Source organism: Poromitra crassiceps (genome assembly GCF_964638095.1).
Source record: "Poromitra crassiceps genome assembly, chromosome: 3".
Taxonomy (NCBI): Eukaryota; Metazoa; Chordata; class Actinopteri; order Beryciformes; family Melamphaidae; genus Poromitra; species Poromitra crassiceps.
Genome location: NC_139625.1, coordinates 50,468,559 through 50,492,212, shown reverse-complemented (window position 1 = coordinate 50,492,212; position 23,654 = coordinate 50,468,559). Strand labels below are relative to the sequence as shown.

Below are 23,654 nucleotides of genomic sequence, written 5' to 3'. Positions count from 1 at the left end.
GATACCCGCTGAATAAGTGTCCAAATGTTCATGTAATTCTGGCCAATACTCACACTTCTGTTATAGCATTTCAGTCTGGAATATGGAATATCTTTCAATAATCTATGATTTAGCTGCTAAATTGTCAAATACCGCGGTCTGCTCGCTACCCAGGCACTTATGTATGTACTTAACCTAAGTAACTAACCGGTGTGCACAACATTGTCAGACTAAACTCCGTCTGACACCTACAATCCGCTACAGAAAAATGTATATTGATTGTTTATTAACTGGCCCCTGGCCTTCTATCATTTCATGAAAGTGGCCCCCGGGCAAAGCAAGTTGAGTATCCCTGATCTAGTGTGTATACATGCTGTGCAATAGGCCAGATTATAGCAAATCTTGTGGCTGAGGAAAGACATTTTCCAACTACAGAAGATGTGGATTAAGAGAAACATCACGAGCCATAGAGATCCAAAGTCCCCCCCCTTTTCGGTTGGGGCCTACACGTCTGAAAAAATATGAATGTAGTGAATGGCGAGAGACAATCATTTTTTCGATCCCATTTGAATTGTGCAATGAGGTACACATATGATGTTTGTCAATTTAACAGGCCTATTGCAATTCACCCAACAGTAAAGTGGATTTTTATTTGTATTCTTTGTGGAGGGGGATTATCACAGCCTGGGATATGTTATCACAGCCTGGGGTTATCACAGCCTGGGATATGTCAAAGATATTATCACAGCCATATGTCAAAGATTGGCAGCTACATTCTTTTTCATCCATTTTTAGTTTTTGTGCAGTGTCAGATTTAACAAAAAAAACAAAACATTATAAAAGGCAGGAAAAAGCCAGAAAATAGGAAAAATCAGTTTACATTTCATGTAAACTGCATTAAGTTAAGTTATCCTTTATTTATCCCCATTTATCATCTGCATTTGACCCATCCTCTACTAGGAACCTTCCTAGAACTAGCCGCAGTGGGCAGCCGCAGTGCAGTGCCTGGGGACCAACTCCAGTTCTTTTGCCATTGCCTTGGTCAGGGGCACTGACAGGAGTATTAACCCTAACATACGGTACATGTTTTTCTTGATGGTGGGAGGAAACCGGAGCACCCGGAGAAAACCCACACGAACACGGGGAGAACATGCAAACTCCACACAGAAAGGACCTGGGATGGACCGGGGTTCAAACCCGGGACCTTCTTGCTGTGAGGCAACAGTGCTACCACTGAAATTGATCCCTATGCCAAACATGGGGAAATGGTCAAACACAGTAAAAACTACAAATTTGAAGCCTTACCTCCAGGATGAATGCTTAACATCAGGTAACTAATGTTTAATGGCTTTTTCCTGTTTTCTGCCATATTCTTCCATATTTTGCTACTGCTGTGACTGCTGTGCTGCATACGGCACAAAGACAAATTTCTCGTTTGTAACATGTTTACTCACTATGGCTATTAAAAACTTTTTGAATCTTGGTGTTGGTGTGACGTATATTGCGCGAGATGAGAGATGCAGTTGAGCAGTTTCATAGAAAACCAAACGTTACGTTTCAGTTTTACGACAAACTGCGGCTTTCCTGACATGCAAAGTTATCCTTTAAATTGAGGAAAAACTCACATGTGTACTTCATGGCACAATTCAAACAGGATCAAGAAAGCATCGTCTCTCGCGGTTCACCACCCATTCATATTGTTTCAGACGGGTTCACCACCCATTCATATTGTTTCAGACGGGTTCACCACCCATTCATATTGTTTCAGACGGGTTCACCACCCATTCATATTGTTACAGACGGGTTCACCACCCATTCATATTGTTTCAGACGGGTTCACCACCCATTCATATTGTTTCAGACGGGTTCACCACCCATTCATATTGTTTCAGACGGGTTCACCACCCATTCATATTGTTACAGACGGGTTCACCACCTATTCATATTGTTTCAGACGGGTTCACCACCCATTCATATTGTTTCAGACGGGTTCACCACCCATTCATATTGTTACAGACGGGTTCACCACCCATTCATATTGTTACAGACGGGTTCACCACCCATTCATATTGTTTCAGACGGGTTCACCACCCATTCATATTGTTTCAGACGGGTTCACCACCCATTCATATTGTTACAGACGGGTTCACCACCTATTCATATTGTTTCAGACGGGTTCACCACCTATTCATATTGTTTCAGACGGGTTCACCACCCATTCATATTGTTTCAGACGGGTTCACCACCCATTCATATTGTTACAGACGGGTTCACCACCCATTCATATTGTTTCAGACGGGTTCACCACCCATTCATATTGTTTCAGACGGGTTCACCACCCATTCATATTGTTACAGACGGGTTCACCACCCATTCATATTGTTACAGACGGGTTCACCACCTATTCATATTGTTTCAGACGGGTTCACCACCCATTCATATTGTTTCAGACGGGTTCACCACCCATTCATATTGTTTCAGACGGGTTCACCACCCATTCATATTGTTACAGACGGGTTCACCACCCATTCATATTGTTACAGACGGGTTCACCACCCATTCATATTGTTTCAGACGGGTTCACCACCCATTCATATTGTTACAGACGGGTTCACCACCCATTCATATTGTTTCAGACGGGTTCACCACCTATTCATATTGTTTCAGACGGGTTCACCACCTATTCATATTGTTACAGACGGGTTCACCACCCATTCATATTGTTTCAGACGGGTTCACCACCCATTCATATTGTTTCAGACGGGTTCACCACCTATTCATATTGTTTCAGACGGGTTCACCACCCATTCATATTGTTTCAGACGGGTTCACCACCCATTCATATTGTTACAGACGGGTTCACCACCCATTCATATTGTTACAGACGGGTTCACCACCCATTCATATTGTTTCAGACGGGTTCACCACCCATTCATATTGTTTCAGACGGGTTCACCACCTATTCATATTGTTTCAGACGGGTTCACCACCTATTCATATTGTTTCAGACGGGTTCACCACCCATTCATATTGTTACAGACGGGTTCACCACCCATTCATATTGTTTCAGACGGGTTCACCACCCATTCATATTGTTACAGACGGGTTCACCACCCATTCATATTGTTTCAGACGGGTTCACCACCTATTCATATTGTTTCAGACGGGTTCACCACCCATTCATATTGTTTCAGACGGGTTCACCACCCATTCATATTGTTTCAGACGGGTTCACCACCTATTCATATTGTTTCAGACGGGTTCACCACCCATTCATATTGTTACAGACGGGTTCACCACCCATTCATATTGTTTCAGACGGGTTCACCACCCATTCATATTGTTACAGACGATGGTTCACCACCCATTCATATTGTTACAGACGGGTTCACCACCCATTCATATTGTTTCAGACGGGTTCACCACCTATTCATATTGTTTCAGACGGGTTCACCACCCATTCATATTGTTTCAGACGGGTTCACCACCCATTCATATTGTTTCAGACGGGTTCACCACCCATTCATATTGTTTCAGACGGGTTCAATCACCACCCATTCATATTGTTTCAGACGGGTTCACCACCCATTCATATTGTTTCAGACGATGGTTCACCACCCATTCATATTGTTTCAGACGATGGTTCACCACCCATTCATATTGTTTCAGACGGGTTCACCACCCATTCATATTGTTTCAGACGATGGCTCGTATGCTGGGTTCACCACCCATTCATATTGTTTCAGACGATGGCTCGTATGCTGGGTTCACCACCCATTCATATTGTTTCAGACGGGTTCACCACCCATTCATATTGTTTCAGACGGGTTCACCACCCATTCATATTGTTTCAGACGGGTTCACCACCCATTCATATTGTTTCAGACGATGGTTCACCACCCATTCATATTGTTTCAGACGATGGTTCACCACCCATTCATATTGTTTCAGACGATGGCTCGTATGCTGAAGCAGGAAGTGACGCTGACTTTGGCTCTCTATTTGAGAACTTGGGAAGCACGACCAACGTGCCCAGGCTCAATGTGTATTGTGCTTCAGCAAATGAGCCAAACAGGCATGGATATATGTACAGTATATTGCTGCTAGCCCTCTCCTGTTGCCAGTTCTCAATGAAGAGCCTTGGGTTGTGTGGAGTGTGAGAGAGTGTGTGTTTTGGTGTATAATGTGTGTGCATGTTCATGGCAGGGGTCGGGGCAGTGTTTGTACAGCTGTGACAGGCATTCACCATGCACTGGACACCATTGCTTCTATAGTGTCCAATTTACCCACTCTGATTCCTAGGAAGGTGTGTGTGTGTGTGTGTGTGTGTGTGTGTGTGTGTGTGTGTGTGTGTGTGTGAGAGTGAGTGTGTGTGTGTGTGTGAGAGTGTGTGTGTGTGTGTGTGTGTGAGAGAGAGTGTGTGTGTGTTTGTGTGTCTGTGTGTATGAGAGTGTGTGTGTGTGTGTGTGTGTGTGAGAGAGAGAGAGAGAGAGAGAGAGAGAGAGTGTGTGTGTATATGTGTGTGTGTGAGAGAGAGAGAGAGAGAGAGAGGGAGAGAGAGTGTGTGTGTGTGTGTGTGTGTGTGTGTGTGCGTGTGTGTGTGTGTGTGTGAGGAGTGAATGTGGTAAATTCCCTTGAGGAGCCTGAAAATGGCAGCAGGGTTATGGAGGGAGGTTCATGTGATCTGCTGCCTCGAGAAGTGCACATGGTCAGCATTTAAGAACAATAAGAAGCCTCATGGGCGTGCCGCGTGCACAATGCTGAACATCATGACACACTGTATGCGATACCTTCAGAGGTAATGCAGCTCTATACAAACCAACCCTCAGTCACATCCATACATTTGCAGTTTGTTGTGTGATGGTGAAACACATTCTATGACATTTGAAAAGTAGTTGTTTTTCCATAACCACTAAAATCCAAAAGGTCCAGTAACTGGCTAAAATTTTTAATTCCTAAATTTATTTTTAAACTTTTAAATGTTATGTATTTTCACATTCTCTAACCCCCATGGTATTTGAGGAAACTAATATTTGAGCTTTGCTATTAAAGTAAACATATTGTTAACCCCTCCCTACCCACAGCCCCACACAGTCTTCTTGAGTGTCTCAGTAATGTCATGATGAAACATAATATTGCTCCCAGTGTGAAGGACAAAGACAAACCCATTGCTCTGTGCTAGGCAGCCAGTGTTAGTGGCCCTGTCGCACACTAGGCAGGGCTATGAATATATCATATGGACATTATATAGTTGAATGAAAAATGAATGAACTGCTGTACTACAAGCAGGTCAGAAGAGGTGCAGACTGCAGAGCAAGGAGGAATATGACTCTCTGCTCTGCTGGAACTAAGTGTGCATGAGTGTGTACTTGGCTAAAGGAGTGTATGAATTGTAGGGGTGGGAGAAAAAATCGATTCACCTAAGTATCGCGATTTTTAATGTCACGATTTTTTGGATCGATCTTTTATTCCAGAATCGATAATCGCAAATTAAAAAAAAAAAAAAAAAAAAAATTTTTTTTTTTTTTTTTTTGGTGCTTGCAGTCAGGCCACTCACTGAACAGCAGGCTAGGCGCCGCCTACTGGTTTACTAGTGGTTTTATTACTTTATTAGTTAGTCTGAAGTAATAATTACACTTCAGGGTTAAAGTGGGTGCATCTCATTGTAAAATTGGACTTCAAACGGCCCAAATCTGGCTTCAAACGGCCCAAATTTCACGCGCGTTGGCCCATATCGGCCTGGCCTGCTTGGTATCTAATGCCCGGCCTGAATTATGATCCCAGTCCGCCCCTGTTTTTAACTATATCGCCCAGCCCTACTCATGATATATAATATACAGTCTCTAGTGTATGATTCAACTTTTCCCATGTTCTAATCTAGTGTAAAAAAGCAAACAAACTGAAAAAATAAAAGAAAAAAATAAACAAAAATCGCAATAAATCGTAATATCGAATCGCAATAATCGTAGAATCGCAATAATCGTGAATCGCAATATATATCGAATCGGCACCAAAGTATCGTGATAGTATCGAATCGGGAGATAAGTGAATCGGCACAGCCCTAATGAATTGTGTTTGGAAACGCAAGTGCTGTACACTGCTGACCATGAACCTTTTCTACTGTGTGTGTGTGTGTGTGTGTGTGTTGTTGGTGGTATACTGAATATGCATGTGGTAGAAGTAATAACTGTAGATATGTAGTACTTAAGGAGTGAGTTAGTGAGTGAGTACTGCTGACCTGGTAGAAGTAAGGGTTTGGCTCTGACTCTCCCACCCCATTGAAGTCCTCCACATTGATCAGCTGGAAGTCAAAGGTGAGGCCAGGGTTGGGCACCTGGAACTGGGGTAGTTGCTGGACGTGAGGCAGGTTCCCCAGGTGTTTGTAGCGCCAGTTATACAGGTTACACAGGCTGAGGGGCAGGGAGATGGGGAGAAATACTGTCACTGTTGTCCATGTCCATGACCAAGATTTCATGCTTAACTTTCACAAGTACTCTGCCATGCCCATGAACAATGAAATGTTGTCTCCAATTTTGAGACGTTAGAGAGAGACTCCAATGGAACAATTGCATATTTCTGTATATTCTAGTATAGAATTTGTAAAATCAATCATACTTTAAAATACTTTGCCCTATTTGCATAATCATTTTCAGTGTTGTGGAGGGGGGGCCATCTTATATTTGGGCAGAAGGGGCAGCCTTGGACAGGGTGACAAACACAGGGCAGAAATAGACTGACAATCACTCACAAAATCACAACTATGGGCAATTTAAAGTCTCTTTGATTTTCTTTGACATGAGTTGAAAGCGGAGCACCTGGAGAAAACCGACATGAACAAAGGCAGAACACACCGACAGGGCAGCTTGCTGTGGCCACTGAGTCATTATGCATCTTTTGTTAAATTAAAGCAACTACGAGCAACATTTCTGCTTGAGACACGGAAGTGAAACGAAACGGTTTACGGGAGCTGTCGTAAACCGTTTCGCTCTAACCACAAATTACAAAATTACTTCCAAAAAACTGTTAGAATATAACGAGAGATGTTCGTGGGAGTAGAAAGCCCCTGGAAGTAGCGAGGAAAGCCGTTCTTCTTGTTTAGGGTCTGTTGTCGCTTCACTTCCGCGTATTTCCGTCCGGAGAGAGACTCTATAAACAACAAGAGCGCACTCGCCGATTCACTCGGGTTTGGTCTCATCTGCTGTTATAGGTAAGATGTGAGGCATCATTATTAAATTTAGACTCTTTCATAACAAGCGAAAATGTTGCTCATAGTTGCTTCAAGTGAAAATCGTCCCTCCATCAACACTGACTATCGATGTGTTCTGCCAGGGGGACCCACCTGGCACGTGCACGGCCCTGTGCATCCAGATCGACGGTGGGCACCCCCAGGCGCACAAAGCGGGTGAAGAGGGACTGCTCCATGTTGGAGTATTTCTGGAAGGCCATGTTCTTGATGACGGGAGGCAACTGGTGGTGATCTCCAATCATGATCCAACGTTTCAGCCTGCTGAAGCCGTCCTCTGGGTTCTACAGGGAGGGGAAGAGAGACGGAGGGAGAGGAAGGCAAGAAATGTTTATAAGAATGGTTAAAGGGAATTTTAAATTGAAATACAGTGGATGCAAAGCAGTACTGCTCCAAGTGAAACATCATTTTGATCATTTCCATTTTTCAATGGGATATGGGGTGGCCACTTCTTCGGGAATGGCAAGATTCAAGCAAAGAAAAGTTATTACAGATTTTTTGTGTGTGTAACCAAATGTAGCAAAGATTTTTGTTGATCTGTTGTTCGTTCATCGGTGTATCGAAAAATCACAAAACTTTGCTGATTTAAATGGGTGTGAAAAATGTTTTCCTTCAAATATGGTACCCATTAAAATGATCTAACCTAACTATTATGTTGAAGTTGTCATCACCAAAAATTGCTACTTTCACAATTACTTTGTAATCTAACATTATCTGCTAAAAGGTTATTACATTATGTGTAATTTTACTACATGGTGATCACTTTATTACATTATGAATTTGAGTTAAATTTGATTATTTTGCACAGTTATTACAATATGCAGAATTATTACACTATAAGATGCTACACCCTAGCTGCCTTGCAATTCATATCCCCTTCTGCACATCACATGTGTTTTTCACACCGCTACCCCTCATTTCACCCCATCTTTTTAATGCTAATCAGGCTGTGAACTCCTGGCATAACTGTGCGTACTTGCAGATGTGGGTTGAAAAGGCTGGACTTGAACTATTTTTGCACTATAAAACCCTCAGAAGATTTTTTTTGTCAACAGGATGGCACTATTCACTGGAAATGTAAATTAGATAATATATTCATACTGCACTACTGCAATTATACAAATTATCCTAATTTATATCAGTAGCTAGATTTATAGTAGCTGTATGAATGAATTATGGTCTAACCCATTCACCTCCATCTAGGTCCACAAACTGGATGTCCACACAGTATATAATCCTGGTGCTCTACAACTACCTTGAGTTCTATAGCTGTATTACATGTTTAACTTCATCATGTCTAATAACGTGACAGAATCATATTGGTGTTTGTGAAATCGTGTCTTGAGCCGAGTGTAATATTACAGTCCAAGAAGGCAGTAAAGCATAGAGTACAGTATTTCACTCATGACTGCTTCATGTTGCTGCTGCAGCTTGTTGCCAATTAGACAAGCTTTAATTGAAGCTTGACCTCAGACAAACCTGATATAGCAACCCTCATAAGTCAAGAGCTGATTCAATCACTGATAAGGGTTCAATGGGAGGAAAATGGAAGGGGGGGTAGGAATAAGCAGACTCGTCGAGACGTACTTAGTGCATGGTTGTTACTGTGGCTCATTGAGAGATGAGGGATAGAAAGACAAGCTCTGACAAGGTCGTTGGACAGGCTGATGTGCTTAATGATATTGTCTGTAAGCAGACATTAGCTCTATCTCAGACAATTAGGCGCGAGCACCAAACACAGGCATGACTTTGCTGTATAGAGCCCATCAACCAAGACTTACTTAACAGGATGAGTCAGGTAGGGAGTAGAAGAGAGTGGACCTTATCTTCGTACAGGCGATATCCCCTATTTGCGCTTGCGCACCTGTTTGCGCGTGCCTTAAGACAGGGAAGATAGAGGTCCACCTTGCGCATTTGTCCAGGTGTTATGCCGAGTTTTGCACCCCCGCCCGGCAGCATCCCCACCTCACGGGAGCATATTGTAATGATTTATACAGAAATGTAACTGTTTAAAAGTGATATAATTGTCTGGGTAGACGTGACCTCCCTGATTTCTAAGTTAAAACAGCCCTGAAATATGTTGGGGATGCAATTCTCGGCGGGGATGCGGAGACATTCACGGCACGTGCCGCAGGCGCAAATTAGAGCCGTGCCAAAATAATCTGCGCCACCAAAATGCCTGCGCAAACGGGATTTGGCCGGTCTTAAGTACCAGAATTATATACAGGTGTGGCCAGGCAATGCTGGGCATTACGTCAATCAAAACCAATCAGATTCCCGTCTCGTGATCGCTGTTTGCACGAGGCATGCAATATGCTGTAATTCTCTCCATGCGTAATAGAGTATACTCACTCGTGCAAGGACAGAGAGAGATAGAGAGCTTATTGACAGATCATCTGTGGTGCCACAACCCTCAGGGTTATGAAGGTAAATAGCCTATGTCCATTGTCCAACAAGTTTTCTCAATTAATTTCCCTCTTTGCAATGTGATAAAAGTTTCTCAGTGAGTTATAGTTGATTGCCTCACTGAATTATCTGCTAATACCCAATTTTAGCAGCATAATTTGATGTCCTGGCGTGGCAAGGCTGTGTGTAATGAGATATCCAAAAGGAATTTTACTTTGCACTGCACTGTGCAGCACGGAGATTATGGTGTGCTCCCAGCGCAGCAAGGTATTTAGCACTAAGAGGTGCTTTTCAAAGCTCTTAGCGCAAAGTAATTGCACGCTGCTGACGATAGGATAATGCCATCTATCCTCACATTTTAGCGCTGAAACGCCTGCTTTGGCATGTGGCATGCATATGCCCAGTACAATTATAACAGGCATGCGCATGTGCCCGCCCCCAATTTGCATTGCGCACGGTGCTAAATTAGCGCTTTTGGGAAGATAGGGCCTAGTGTCATTTAGGTAGGGTTTGGGCATGGTTTTGAGTTATACAGAATACTTGGTCAATTTTAGTCCATAGCATAATTGCCAGGTGAGGGTTACCTGTAACAGTAGAGGGATGAAGGTCTCGATCTCCAGAATCTGAGCTGCTTCTTCCATCAGGATGTTGTCGTACTGATGAAGAGAAATAGCAGTTTAATAAATAAAAAAAACACACAACAACAACAACACATAAACTGAACTTAAAAATACAAGCTTAAACATCTTAAGAGGGGTCCACCTTAAATCCCAGTTCCACCAGGTCATGGCGTTTGAGCGCAGCATGTGTGCAGGTCATCGCGATGATTTTGGCTTCCTTCACCAGCAAATACTTGGAGCGGTCCAGTCCACTCCTCAGCAGCTCAAAGGCCCTGAACTCCTGCCAGGGGAGACGAGTGTGTGGAGTCAAAAACTGGCTACACTGATATCTTAGAAACGCAACACACAGATGTGACTGGGAACACACACAAAAAGGAAGAGAAACGGTAATCTCCCTTATGCATTCAAAAAACAAGTTGTACAATTGCCTATCTGAAAACGAGCTTTGATTTGGATCGCTGTATCTTCACGTAGTAATTTATTTGTGCATACAGTTATGTTTTGCTTCAGTTCTCTAGAGTGGGGTTGTGGGGAAAGCTTTAATGACATTTGGAAGGGCTATTCCTCAAACAATGACAGATGATTACACTCTGAAAGATGATGGATAACATGATTATCTAAGGTGAAGTAATAAAAGCCCCCATAGAAAAAGAGGCACACTTCAATATTAGCAATAAAACAGAAGCGATACATCAATGTCTAATCCATATTCCCCCCAAAAATGCAGGTGTTTGAAAACATGTGGCAGCAGCTTAAAACTGACACCTAGCATTCTGATTACAACTAGTTCCTGTTATTGAAGTGTCTTGAAGGCCTTGGGGAAGAACCACAACTCCAAACTTAAAGACGGCATAATGGCAGGCAGCCTAGGCTACCTCTTTAAAAACGGATCATGAACCTAATCCTTCTGCTTTCTGCTCTGATTGGACGACAAAGTCTCCTTCTTTCCCCACATCCTTCAGGGCGGCCCTGGGGAGAGTATACTGGGTGTAGGTTACTGTTCAATAGCTGCAGCTTGAGGAGCACTTCAGAGGAGATACTCTTACACGGCTTATATGGAAGTGCAAAATCAGGGACAGTTTTTTACGCCAAAAAGGAGTCAGTTGACTTCAGAGTGCTGATATCATGGCACTATGAAAGCCATGCTGCGAGGGGGAGTGGGAGGCGGCAATATGAGTAAACAGGCGTGCTATTTTCAGGTTGCCACAGGGGCAGGGCAGGGGGGGGAGAAGCAGTCTCGCAGGGTACTGGCCGGGTATAAATATTTGATGTGTTACTATTTTAACATTAATATTAAACCGATCAAAACATGCAATATTGATGAGGTCTATTTTTAACCCCCACGGCTCCAAGCGGTTGAAGGGTGAAATCCAGCCGGTAAGGATTAATGGACACAGTGAGAGGAAAGTGAAGACGTGAAGGGCTAACCAACAGTAATGAGGTGGGGCCACTGCTGACCAGGAAATAGCAGAGGGAGATGTCTATATTGGAGGAGCACAGGAAGCACATTGTGTCTACTACTTCCATGAGGGAAGGGGGGGGGGGGGGGTGGGGGGCAATACATTCTTAGGATCTTCCTATGGCAGCTTATTCTAAAACTGCTTTTACCTTTGAAAAAACACAGACAGATGTGCAACTTCAGCAGAATGTGGCTTTCTCTACACTGCACCAGAGATAGCAACACCTCTTAATGGCTGGAGAGATTCCACTGCAGCATGGGCGAGGCTGAGGGAGCGGGGAGAGGTGTTGTGTCTGATGCAGCGATACAGCAGAGCAGGGAGAGGTGTTGTGTCTGATGCAGCGATACAGCAGGGGCCAGCCAGATAAATCAAGGTCAACACACGTGCTGGGATATTACCTCTAGCCAATAACTCCTTTATTGCTTCTCGGAGGCCTTCATGGTGTTCCCATAAATCTACAATGTTATTGTTATCTGTGTAGAAATACTGGACGGGCCGAGGGGAGACCATAACCCATCTTCAACTGTGTGTTTGTGTGTACAGTATGTGGGGGAGAGAGTGAGAAAGAGAAGTAATTTATCATTCTGTCTTGCTATTAGGGGTTGCTTATCTTTTCTGCAAATGGGACAGCACATGTATCTGCAAATAAACAACACAGGCGCAGCTCTCTTATATAATGATTCACTCTAACAACTGAAGAAAAAGAGACGGGTGTTGACTGCAAATCAGAGAGATGCTGCTAACGTGGCAGCAGAGCTTCTTGCACACGGGCACATCCACAAAGAGACAGTGTCTGACCAATCACTGTTCATCTGAGACGACCTGTCACCGAGGTTACGGGTGGAGGAGAGAACGCTCTTCACCTGAACACACAGCTGGCTAATGGTCTGTGAGCAACAACAAAAAGCGCTGACATGCCCTGTGTGTGTGTTTGAGCAAAAGAGTGAAGGGGAGACATGTTTACTTCTGACTGGTTGGAGATACACTTGGGAGTGCGTGCGTGCATGTACATGATAGCGCTTGCATACAAGTGAACACTTTACATCCCACTGGGCGGTAATCTGCAGTGAGACTGCTAGCGTTCTCGTGTGTGTGTGACCTGCTTACCTCCAGCTGGGTGAAGATCTTCTTGATGTGGCGGTAGCAGCCCTCTGCAATGTCCATGTCCTCTTCATATGAACGGCCCTTGAACACGGGCTGGGGGGCGTTTGAGAAGTACTTGTGGAAAGGGAAGTGTGTGGCCACTGCTGCCGCCTCCACTTCCTGTCCCTGCTTCAGCTTGACCTTGCTCATGTACTCTTCCCAGCGAGATATCACCTGCGGGAGGGAGAGAGAGAGCAGAGACACCAGCATCCTCTGGATGTTAAGAGTCTGGGCTCCTAGTAGTGATATTTTATGTTCAATATTGAACACAGACACACGCAAACACATACAACCCCTCAATTAATCTAAGTGCCTGGCGCTTTTGTAGGTATGCATGATAGGGAGTCAGTGAACTCCACCTGTTAACGCCAACATCCTGTGGAAGCACAATGTTGTTGTATCCAAGAGAACGGCTGAACAACAGTTAGAAGATCACAGAGCTACTTCTTGCTACAGTATGTTGACGACGTACAGTGCAGGAGGGGCTTTGCACAGCCTAACCAGTACCCATGGTGTGAACTGCAAAAAGCCTTAAGAGACGAACAAACACAATGAGCCCAGCTCTCATATAGAGGTGCTCCTCTGAACCAAACACCTAATTAAACAACATTAACAGAAACAGCAGGGTAGAATAGCTGTGGAATAGAATGCTTGACCTGCCAGATGACAGAATGGCGAGCAGGATCTTTATGTGGGATCTCTCAATAGGAGGTCATTGGGTGACAGAAATGTTGGATCTTCTCCAGGAGCATGGGCTTGAGCATCTCTACATCCACAGGCGGAGGGTGGATGTGGGGGTGTTCAAGGAACTTGCAATGATAAAATATAAAACTAAATGGTTGGAAGAAATCAATGATAAACCGAAATTACGTACATATTGTCAGTTTAAATCTGTGTATGATTGTGAAAAATATGTTGTGTATGATCTATCTAAGAGCCAGCGATCTCTGTGTGCACAGTTTCGTTCTGGGATATTACCACTGCATATTGAAACAGGACGGTACAATGGAACTGAAGTAGATGAAAGGCTATGTGGCTACTGTGATCTTTGTGTAGTTGAGGATGAAACCCACTTTCTACTGTACTGCCCACTCTATGATGACCTAAGAAAAACACTCTTTGACAAAGTACCGTCATATGTAGGTCTGTCCCTGGATAGTGATATTGTTAAATTGTTATTTAATAACCATACATTTGCAATATCTAATTATATCCATAAAGCCTGGAACAGAAGGAAACATCTAACTTATGCATAGTGGCACTGTAGATAGAACATGCCAACATGGTTTCAATTTGTTTTCATTTCTAAGCATTCTTCACGTGGTTTGTATTGTAAATTGCATCATCTTGTCTAGCCGCTAACATCCTTTTTCTTTAAAAAAAAAAAAAAAAAAAATTGTGTAGGTCTGATTGGAGTCATATATTGTATTTATAATGTTTATTATTTTGTGTCAGTGTGTTGGCACTGGAAACAATTGTTGTATTTAAAATGTGTCTGAATAATCCCGTAAGGGATGGGCTGCGTGCAGCCAGACACGAAAATAAAATATTCATTCATTCATTCATTCATTCATTCATTCATTCATTCAGCTCTAGAAATAGCCCTGTAAACAACACCTTAAAAGATAAGCCTACCGGAGGACGACGACTCTGCTTAATTGTGTGTTAAAGGTGATTTTACCATCTGCCTGACTGGTTTATTATGCCTACCAACCAGAACATACAGTATATCTACCTATTTATAGTCAAATTAATCACTACGCTCATTGACATCATGGGCACGGCTTCCAGAAATTAACAAACATTGTTAGTTGTTGATGGTTGTGTAGTGTGTAGGAAATTAGCTAGGGGCAAGGGCAAAAATGCCCCAAGAAATCTCAGAATGTCCCTAAAAACCGTGATCGATGGGAAAAAATTGCCCCCAAGATTTTGATCATTAATTATTTTCATTCAATTCATTTAATTTCCATTTACACTCAGCACCTGCAAGCTGGTTGCCAACCACCAATCAAAACAAAAGAAGACAACGGTGAAGAAGAACACACACAAAACAGCGATGTTGTTCACACTTAGCTTTAGCAACTTTATGCCTACGGTAATTATTCATTATTACTAATTATTAATTAATTAAAAAAATGTAAGTGCCCCCAAAACGTTGTAAATGCTCCCATTTTTAGACAGTGGGGGCAAAAGCGCCCTACACTGAAAGTTCTTGATATTCACATGTTCAAATTTCACAGAGCCACAATGGTGGACCTAAAATAAATACTACTACGGACATCAACTCTGACACAAGACACCGGTTAACTGACATGTCATCTGCTAAATATTTGCTATGGCCTCCACAAGCCAGACACTTATCTGCTATAGGATCCAGTTTGAGCTATGACCCACACTAATTGTCCTTTCCATTTGTATCACCTTAGTGATGGACTGTCTCAGTGACAGCCACCTCTTTTTCAGCAAAAACCTGTGGGCTATTAGTGAAGGTCCTACGGATGCTGAAGATGACAGATCCAGGCTCAGCTTGTCTTTGTTACAGATGTCTATTTTAGAGCCAGAAGTAATAATGCATGGGGATGCAAGCAAGTAATTGTCTGCAGTGGCTTTTTCCCCCTGGAGCCCAAGTGGAAGGTGGTAATTAGGTGACAGGAATAAACACGGGGGATAACTTTGTATCTGGCTATTTGCTGTATAGGCAAAATGAGAAAGTGAGTCAGAGGAATGGAAACTTCTGGATGTGATCGGTATGAATAAGTGTGGCGAACTGGATGGATACAGAATATAAAAATCCATTCTGGGGAAAAAAGGCAAGTATCTCTGAATCCCCACAGCACTCTCACTGTGTATAATATACACAGTGAGAGTGCCCAATATTATTGTTATCAATATCCTCACACTTTAAAATTCTAAGTCTGTCCAGAAGCCCGACACTGTGGGCACTGGCTGACTATGCTTGAATTGAACTATTTCATTGTTTTTTTTCGGAACATAATATTAGGGGTTTTGGACAGTTTTTATAGTTTTTCGAGGATAACCATCTGTGCAATTAGGAATGATATTTGACCAGCAGCCTCAATGTTAACACGATGGAAAACGACTCAGGGGATAGCAGGTTAAGACTGGATATCACCGTGAAGTAGGGCTGCAACTAACGATTATTTTGATAATCGATTAATCGGTCGATTATTTGTTCGATTAATCGGATTAAAAAATGCACTGATATTGTTTCCATCCGTTTATTGAAAAACAACTTTTTTTTTGTTAAACAAAAACTCACCGGGCTTTGCTACATCAAATAGCTTTGACAGGGCATGAACGAATACAAAATACATACAAATGTATGGTGTAAGTGCAAAAGATATCTTCATATCTTCTTAAATAAAGTGCTTTAACGCAGTGGTTCTCAACTGGTGTAGCCTCAGGACCCACTATTTTCCTTGTCATGAAGTCGCGACCCAAATTTCGGATTTTTTTTTGAACCACTCAAATTAATTGCACAAAAAATAGCGCATTAATTTAATACACAATGCCTTCATGCACTGTTATAAACTTCAAATGAACAAAAAAGTGCAACAGAAGTGCAACTAGGGCTAAAAACCAATTGAAATAAGGCAGACTTGAATTACAGGCCTATATGTTTTTAAATTTAAACAAGTCAAACTGGTCATGTTCAGAAAGTCTTATTTGAACTGCATGAAATATGAAATAAAATGCAGACTTATCTTGAATTACATGCCTATATGTTTTTAAACAAGTTAATAATAATAATAATAATAATAATAATAATAATAATAATAATAATAATAATAATAAAACAAGTTAACCTGGTCATGCTAATCCAGTTTCAATAGTCTGAATTTAACTAATATGAAATAAAAAGGAATCACAGGCAGGCTATATGATTTTTAGTTAAACTGGTCATAACTTTTAATTAAACTGGGGCCATGCTAATCCAGTTTCAATCATCTGAATTGAACTCAAATTAAATATGAAATTAAAAGGCAGACTTCTCTTGAATTACAGGCAGAGCATATGCTTCAGCTTGTTAAACAAGTAGAACTGGTCAGGCTAATCCAGTTTCAATAATCTGAATTTAACTCAAATGAAATATGAAAAAAAAAAAAAAAAAAAAAAATTGCCAAAAGGGCAACGAATCGATAATCAAATTCATTGCCAACGAATTTAATAATCGATTTTAATCGATTAGTTGTTGCAGCCCTACCGTGAAGAGAAGAAAAATAAAAATTCAGAAAGAATGTTAGCGAATGTAGCACGCACACACACACACACACACACACCTACCTGGTAGAGGTAGAAGTGTCCAGCAGTCTCGCAGGTGTAGGAGACGTCTCCTGGGACGTCCAAGCTCTCCTGCAACCTGCCCACTTCTCTGAGTAGCTCCAGCCTTCTGGCCAGGACATAGTTGACTCGGCCATATCTGGAGGCACAGACAGCAGAGCACAGTTGGCCAACCATTTTGTACCAGGAGAAACACAGCTAGGTGTCACCCTTTACTCTTGGGAAACTGGAAAATCACAATACTCTAGATGTACATGAATACAGTGTTACCATGCCATGGTAACATTACAGATCATAGTCATATTTAGTAATGATTTTCTATCATGCATCCAATCATGCAGCTAAAACAATATCACAGGGCAAATAGTAGGTGGCAACAAGACCCGCCACTCACAGTGGGGCTGGGTGGGGGTCATAGGGTATTACTGTAGGTAAGCTCTATTTTTAGACCCTCTGCAAAGCTCCTCAGTTAGCAGATGACTCAAAGACAATCACAATGCCCTGCCTGCTTGGCCTGGATAAACATTAAATACAAAATTGAGTCCCCATAAAGATCTGCATTTTTAAAACACTGACAGTATTATATTACTGTTTTCTGAAATCCCAGATATATAACAATTGCGCACTGCAGCTGTAACATAAAGAGTTTGTGTTGGAAACTGGATAGGAACAGGCCATTCATTTTCCAGCATAGGGCAAAGTAGATGGTGCACCTTTGCCTTTGGCATTTGTTTTACAATGATTATTTGTTTTGGGAACCTAGAGTCTCAACGTGGATTGGCCATGACTGAAAGTGCACCTTTAGAGAAAATATCTCCTTAAAGCCCAAACAGCCCAATATACAACGTGAAAGACGGGCAGGCTTTGCTAATTGATGGTGCTGCAGCCTTCCCTTTGTTGGGCATTCGGTGGAGCGCGGCCTTCCATTTGTCATCCCGTACACAGTGTTAATTAAAACTCTCTGCTTCTCTCCTGCTGCTGTGGGCTGGAAGGAGTGTGGAGTCTGCATGTTGTTAAGAGGCAGCCAGGCAGGCAAGCTTATCCTCCATGCTTCAAGCTAAAGCTTTCTTTTATGTCTGTCTGTCTGTCACTGCATAATTCATGAATGCAATAGACTGCTGCCATGCAGACCTCGGCTCCCATATCATGTTATTCATACTAGTCATACACTCACAGGGTACTCGTCAAACAGAGGGTGGTGTAAATAACTAGTCGTACACTCACAGGGTACTCGTCATACAGAGGGTGGTGTAAATAACTAGTCGTACACTCACAGGGTACTCGTCAAACAGAGGGTGGTGTAAATAACTAGTCATACACTCACAGGGTACTCGTCATACAGAGGGTGGTGTAAATAACTAGTCGTACACTCACAGGGTACTCGTCAAACAGAGGGTGGTGTAAATAACTAGTCGTACACTCACAGGGTACTCGTCATACAGAGGGTGGTGTAAATAACTAGTCGTACACTCACAGGGTACTCGTCATACAGAGGGTGGTGTAAATAACTAGTCGTACACTGAACTCACAGGGTACTCGTCATACAGAGGGTGGTGTAAATAACTAGTCATACACTCACAGGGTACTCGTCAAACAGAGGGTGGTGTAAATAACTAGTCGTACACTCACAGGGTACTCGTCATACAGAGGGTGGTGTAAATAACTAGTCGTACACTCACAGGGTACTCGTCATACAGAGGGTGGTGTAAATAACTAGTCGTACACTGAACTCACAGGGTACTCGTCATACAGAGGGTGGTGTAAATAACTAGTCATACACTCACAGGGTACTCGTCAAACAGAGGGTGGTGTAAATAACTAGTCGTACACTCACAGGGTACTCGTCATACAGAGGGTGGTGTAAATAACTAGTCGTACACTCACAGGGTACTCGTCATACAGAGGGTGGTGTAAATAACTAGTCGTACACTCACAGGGTACTCGTCATACAGAGGGTGGTGTAAATAACTAGTCGTACACTGAACTCACAGGGTACTCGTCATACAGAGGGTGGTGTAAATAACTAGTCGTACACTCACAGGGTACTACTCGTCATACAGAGGGTGGTGTAAATAACTAGTCGTACACTGAACTCACAGGGTACTCGTCATACAGAGGGTGGTGTAAATAACTAGTCGTACACTGAACTCACAGGGTACTCGTCATACAGAGGGTGGTGTAAATAACTAGTCGTACACTGAACTCACAGGGTACTCGTCATACAGAGGGTGGTGTAAATAACTAGTCGTACACTGAACTCACAGGGTACTCGTCATACAGAGGGTGGTGTAAATAACTAGTCGTACACTGAACTCACAGGGTACTCGTCATACAGAGGGTGGTGTAAATAACTAGTCGTACACTGAACTCACAGGGTACTCGTCATACAGAGGGTGGTGTAAATAACTAGTCGTACACTCACAGGGTACTCGTCATACAGAGGGTGGAGTAAATAACTAGTCGTACACTGAACTCACAGGGTACTACTCGTCATACAGAGGGTGGTGTAAATAACTAGTCGTACACTCACAGGGTACTCGTCATACAGAGGGTGGTGTAAATAAGCAACATGCATAACTCCTCCCTTCCTCATCTCTAAGCATAGACCAGACCAGCACATCCGGGTAATTTGCAAAACATGAAGGCCGCGCCCCTCTTTAGGGGACAACACAAGCCACTCGCGTTGACTTCAATGTAAAATAGCAGTACCAAAAAAATCGATAGAAAAATAACAGAATTAATTTTGTTTATAAATTACCCAAAGACACCATGACATGACAATATATTTCAACTCGGTGCAGATATATAAGAATGCGCAAGATACATCGACATGAGGTACTTGCCTTATATGAACGCTGTATCCAGTTTCCACCAGGTTACATGCATCGTCCACATTGACGGTGTCACCCCTACTCTATTAAACCATATCTATCGCAGCCCCGTTTTTTTTGTTTTGTTAGTGAAACTATAACAACACAGCCACTCTTCTGCATATCTCTATCAAATTAAACCGTTTTAAATAGTTTGTTTGAAGTGGTTTTGGCTTCTTGTACCGTCTTTTACTATCGTGGGTTTCCCCTAAAAAGGGGCGCGGCCTTGGCGCTGGACGCTTGAAGACACGGCGCAGTCTATTGCTGAGAGCTATAGGGTGTACGGTAATTTGCTCAGTGCCACAGATGGTTATGGTGGTAATTAAGAATGTAGGGTATAAGAAATAGAAGCAGCATAAAAAGTAAATTAATATTCGATAATGTTGAATGATTGATATTCAAAAGCCCTTGTTTTGAGAAAAGAGTGGCTAGCTGATTAATCTAACAGTGACATTAAATATAGTAGCAGTCATGCAGATCTGTAAATGTTTTGGGTATCTTAAGGTATTCTCTCACACTCTCAGGTCTTAGTAGTAAGGACTGCGTCACTATCCTTCACGGCATTGCACACTCACTCGCGACACACACACACACACACACACACACAGTGGCGCTTACACAAAGGCATGGGTGAGTGGGGGAGCTGCCCTAACATGACTATAGTGGTTGTTGTCTGAGGCTATGTGTTCTGTGCTCTGCCATGGTGAACCTGCATACCCCTCTACACAATGTTGCAGTGGCCTTACTGCCAACCACTTTTTTTCTTGGAAATGCTTCTCAAATTGGCCAGTAAGAATAGCAGGTACCAGGTCAGCTCTTACAGTGCAGATCAGTGATGAAAGGGTCAATATGGCAGAGATTGTCTATAGGGAGAGATCCCTTACACTTGGTGGGCAGCAATGCCTAATGAAGATAAACCAGCTCCATAGACTGGCATATGGGAGTATCAAGTGGCCCTGTCACTGAGCTGGCTCAGACTCATTATGTGTGTGGGCAGCTGGACTGCTCTTACAGTATGTATGTGTGCATGTGTGTGTGCGTGTGTGTTTTCAGCCTTTGTACAACTGTTAGGCTTGCCTTTGGAGTGCATTTGCCTTTAGAGCATAAGTGTGTAAGCATGTGCCGAATGCACCCTTACACATACAAGTGTGACAAGTGTTTGACCCGATTTTCTCACGTGCATTTCTCTGTTTGTGCATACTTGTGTGTGTGTGTCCACCTGTTCCCTGCTGTCCTCACCTGCTGAAGTCCTTCTCAGTCTCCAGCTCCTCCTCTCCGTGGCCCATACGCAGGAGGTGGCGCTCGTCAATGTCCAGAGCCATGATCTTTTCAAACAGCTGGTTCAGAGCCTGGTGTGGAACACACAGTGAGAACAAACAGCTGGTTCAGAGCCTGGTGTGGAACACACAGTGGGAACAAACAACTGGTTCAGAACCTGGTTTGGAACACACAGTGGGAACAAACAGCTGGTTCAGAACCTGGTGTGGAACACACAATGGGAACACACAGCTTGTTCAGAACCTGGTGTGGAACACACAGTGGGAACAAACAGCTGGTTCCAAACCTGGTGTGGAACACACAGTGGGAACAAACAGCTGGTTCAGAACCTGGTGTGGAACACACAATGGGAACACACAGCTTGTTCAGAACCTGGTGTGGAACACACAGTGGGAACAAACAGCTGGTTCATAACCTGGTGTGGAACACACAATTGTGTTTTTGTCACCTATTATGAGCACATAAATCTGTTTTGTCTTTCAGTTTCTATGGATTCTGATTGAACCGGTGCTGTTGACAAGTAGTATTCACCTTATGTTCATACGCGGGGGTGGGCAAAATTCTTACGGGTTGTGTTAACACTTCCGCTGTTCACGGCGCGAAATACAAAAGAACGTCAGAAGAAGAGAGTTGTTTTTGTAGCGGACAGTGCAGGGGGTAAAACAAAGAACGTAGCCTACTACTTTGAGCTCGGTACACAGCAAGCAAGTGGAGTATCCACTGTTAGCCAGGTCAGATAACGTTATCGTCGACAATGACGAGCACTTTCTTGTAAAACATACCTAGACTCCAAACAAAGAAAGCTTCACATGGTTTTCTCTCCTCCGAGCGCAGCGCGAGCCACTTACGTCTATAAGACCCACAGACATTAACGTAATTCCCGGAAATGCGAGAATTAACGAGCCAGTTACATGCCGTTGCATTCTTAGACATTGCCGTTTGCTTTTATTTGGTATGTTACATACAATTGGCTAAATTATTAGTTAATTCAGAGTTAGATGATATTGGAGCAGCCGGCCTTTTTCTTTTTTTTTGCCGAAAGTCGTCACACGACCACACAACCGGGTCAAATGGGCGTGGCTACATAAGGTGAATAGCAGAGCTGAATGGCTATTTAGCATGCTTTCAGGTACACTTCTATTCCAGTATGAGGAATATAAACTATTATAGGCTTTTCATAATGATATATTCAGTAATGCTTCTGTCAGTGGAGGTTCTTGCAAGCTGCCGTTGGTGTAAAGCACCAGCAGATGACTTTATGATTAAATACTGAGGGTGGAAGAGTGGGGCACAGGGGAGCTTAGATTTTAATTTTTCCTCCATCATTCAGATATGACTTTCATCTGATTAATGGGCAATTCTGAGCCGGGGTGTTAATTCTCTAGACAGCTTCACTATTTTTTGAGCATGTTATTGGGGAAACTTTTCAGAGATCAGAGATGTGTTTACCTGCCTGGTTTGTGTGGACTTTTTCTGCAGTGTGTGCGCACTGCACATATAGTGATTGTGTGTGTGACTGTGTGTGTGTGTGTGTGTGCACGCATGCGTGCGCGTGTGGTGGGTTAACCTGGTTTGAGTGTGTGACTATGAGGGTCCTCTGCTCAGGAAAGTTGTGATAGAGGTTGGAGATGATCTGGACCGCAACATCTGTCTTTCCGGTACCTGGTGGGCCAACCACCTGGAGAAAGGGAGGGGGTGATGAAGGGGGTGCAAAGAGAAATAAAGCATGAGAAAGTTATCAGACAAAATCAAGAAGGAACAGAACAGAACAGGAGGGAACAGCAGAGATAAGGAGCACGGTTAGCAGTTAGGTTGCATTGAAAAAGCCCCTGCCTTGGAGACAACATAGCGGTTGTGACAGCGAGGCCCTTTGCCTGTCAGATGAGGCTAGCTTAGCGCCGCCACACCGTCGTTAGCAGTGCTCTGACGGGCCCAGTGCAGCAGGGCTGTGGTGCCTGCCAGGTCAGTCCCACCGCACACACAGACAAGGACACCCAGTGACCGAGAAGGGAGGAAAGTTACACAAGGCCATCGGCAGCTTTCAGCCTCCCTTTTGTGTTCATTATCAGAATATTACCACTTTCACCTGTATACAGGCTATCATGATAATAAGCCTGATATTTCCTTAATGGAGGGAATATGCACACCTATTTTACTAGATAATGATTGATGAAACGATTTAGTCCTGCTATGTGTTATCTCAGGTGATTAGCTTCTCCTAAAAATAGTACAATTAGTAGACTTTCCCTGTATAAACCAGTACATAAACAGCTCCTTGGTTTCCTTACATGAAAGGCGAGCTAGGCGTGTGGGGAGGGGGTGTGTGTTTATCTTGGCTGCTAACGACTGTGAC

General features: G+C 43.1%; 1 protein-coding gene across 2 annotated transcripts in view; it reads right to left on the bottom strand.

The window, feature by feature from the left end:
• Positions 1-23,654, bottom strand: part of aqr (aquarius intron-binding spliceosomal factor) — a 112,270-nt gene that overhangs the window by 26,882 nt on the left and 61,734 nt on the right. For both annotated transcript variants that reach the window (XM_083632899.1, XM_083632898.1), the window contains 8 exons: positions 22,869-22,979; positions 21,263-21,372; positions 17,157-17,292; positions 12,816-13,025; positions 10,391-10,528; positions 10,213-10,284; positions 7,319-7,506; positions 6,218-6,389 (listed from right to left, as the gene is read on the bottom strand). In XM_083632899.1, coding sequence (XP_083489025.1) covers positions 6,218-6,389; positions 7,319-7,506; positions 10,213-10,284; positions 10,391-10,528; positions 12,816-13,025; positions 17,157-17,292; positions 21,263-21,372; positions 22,869-22,979 — 1,137 coding nt within the window. The remainder of the gene's footprint in view (positions 1-6,217; positions 6,390-7,318; positions 7,507-10,212; positions 10,285-10,390; positions 10,529-12,815; positions 13,026-17,156; positions 17,293-21,262; positions 21,373-22,868; positions 22,980-23,654) is intronic.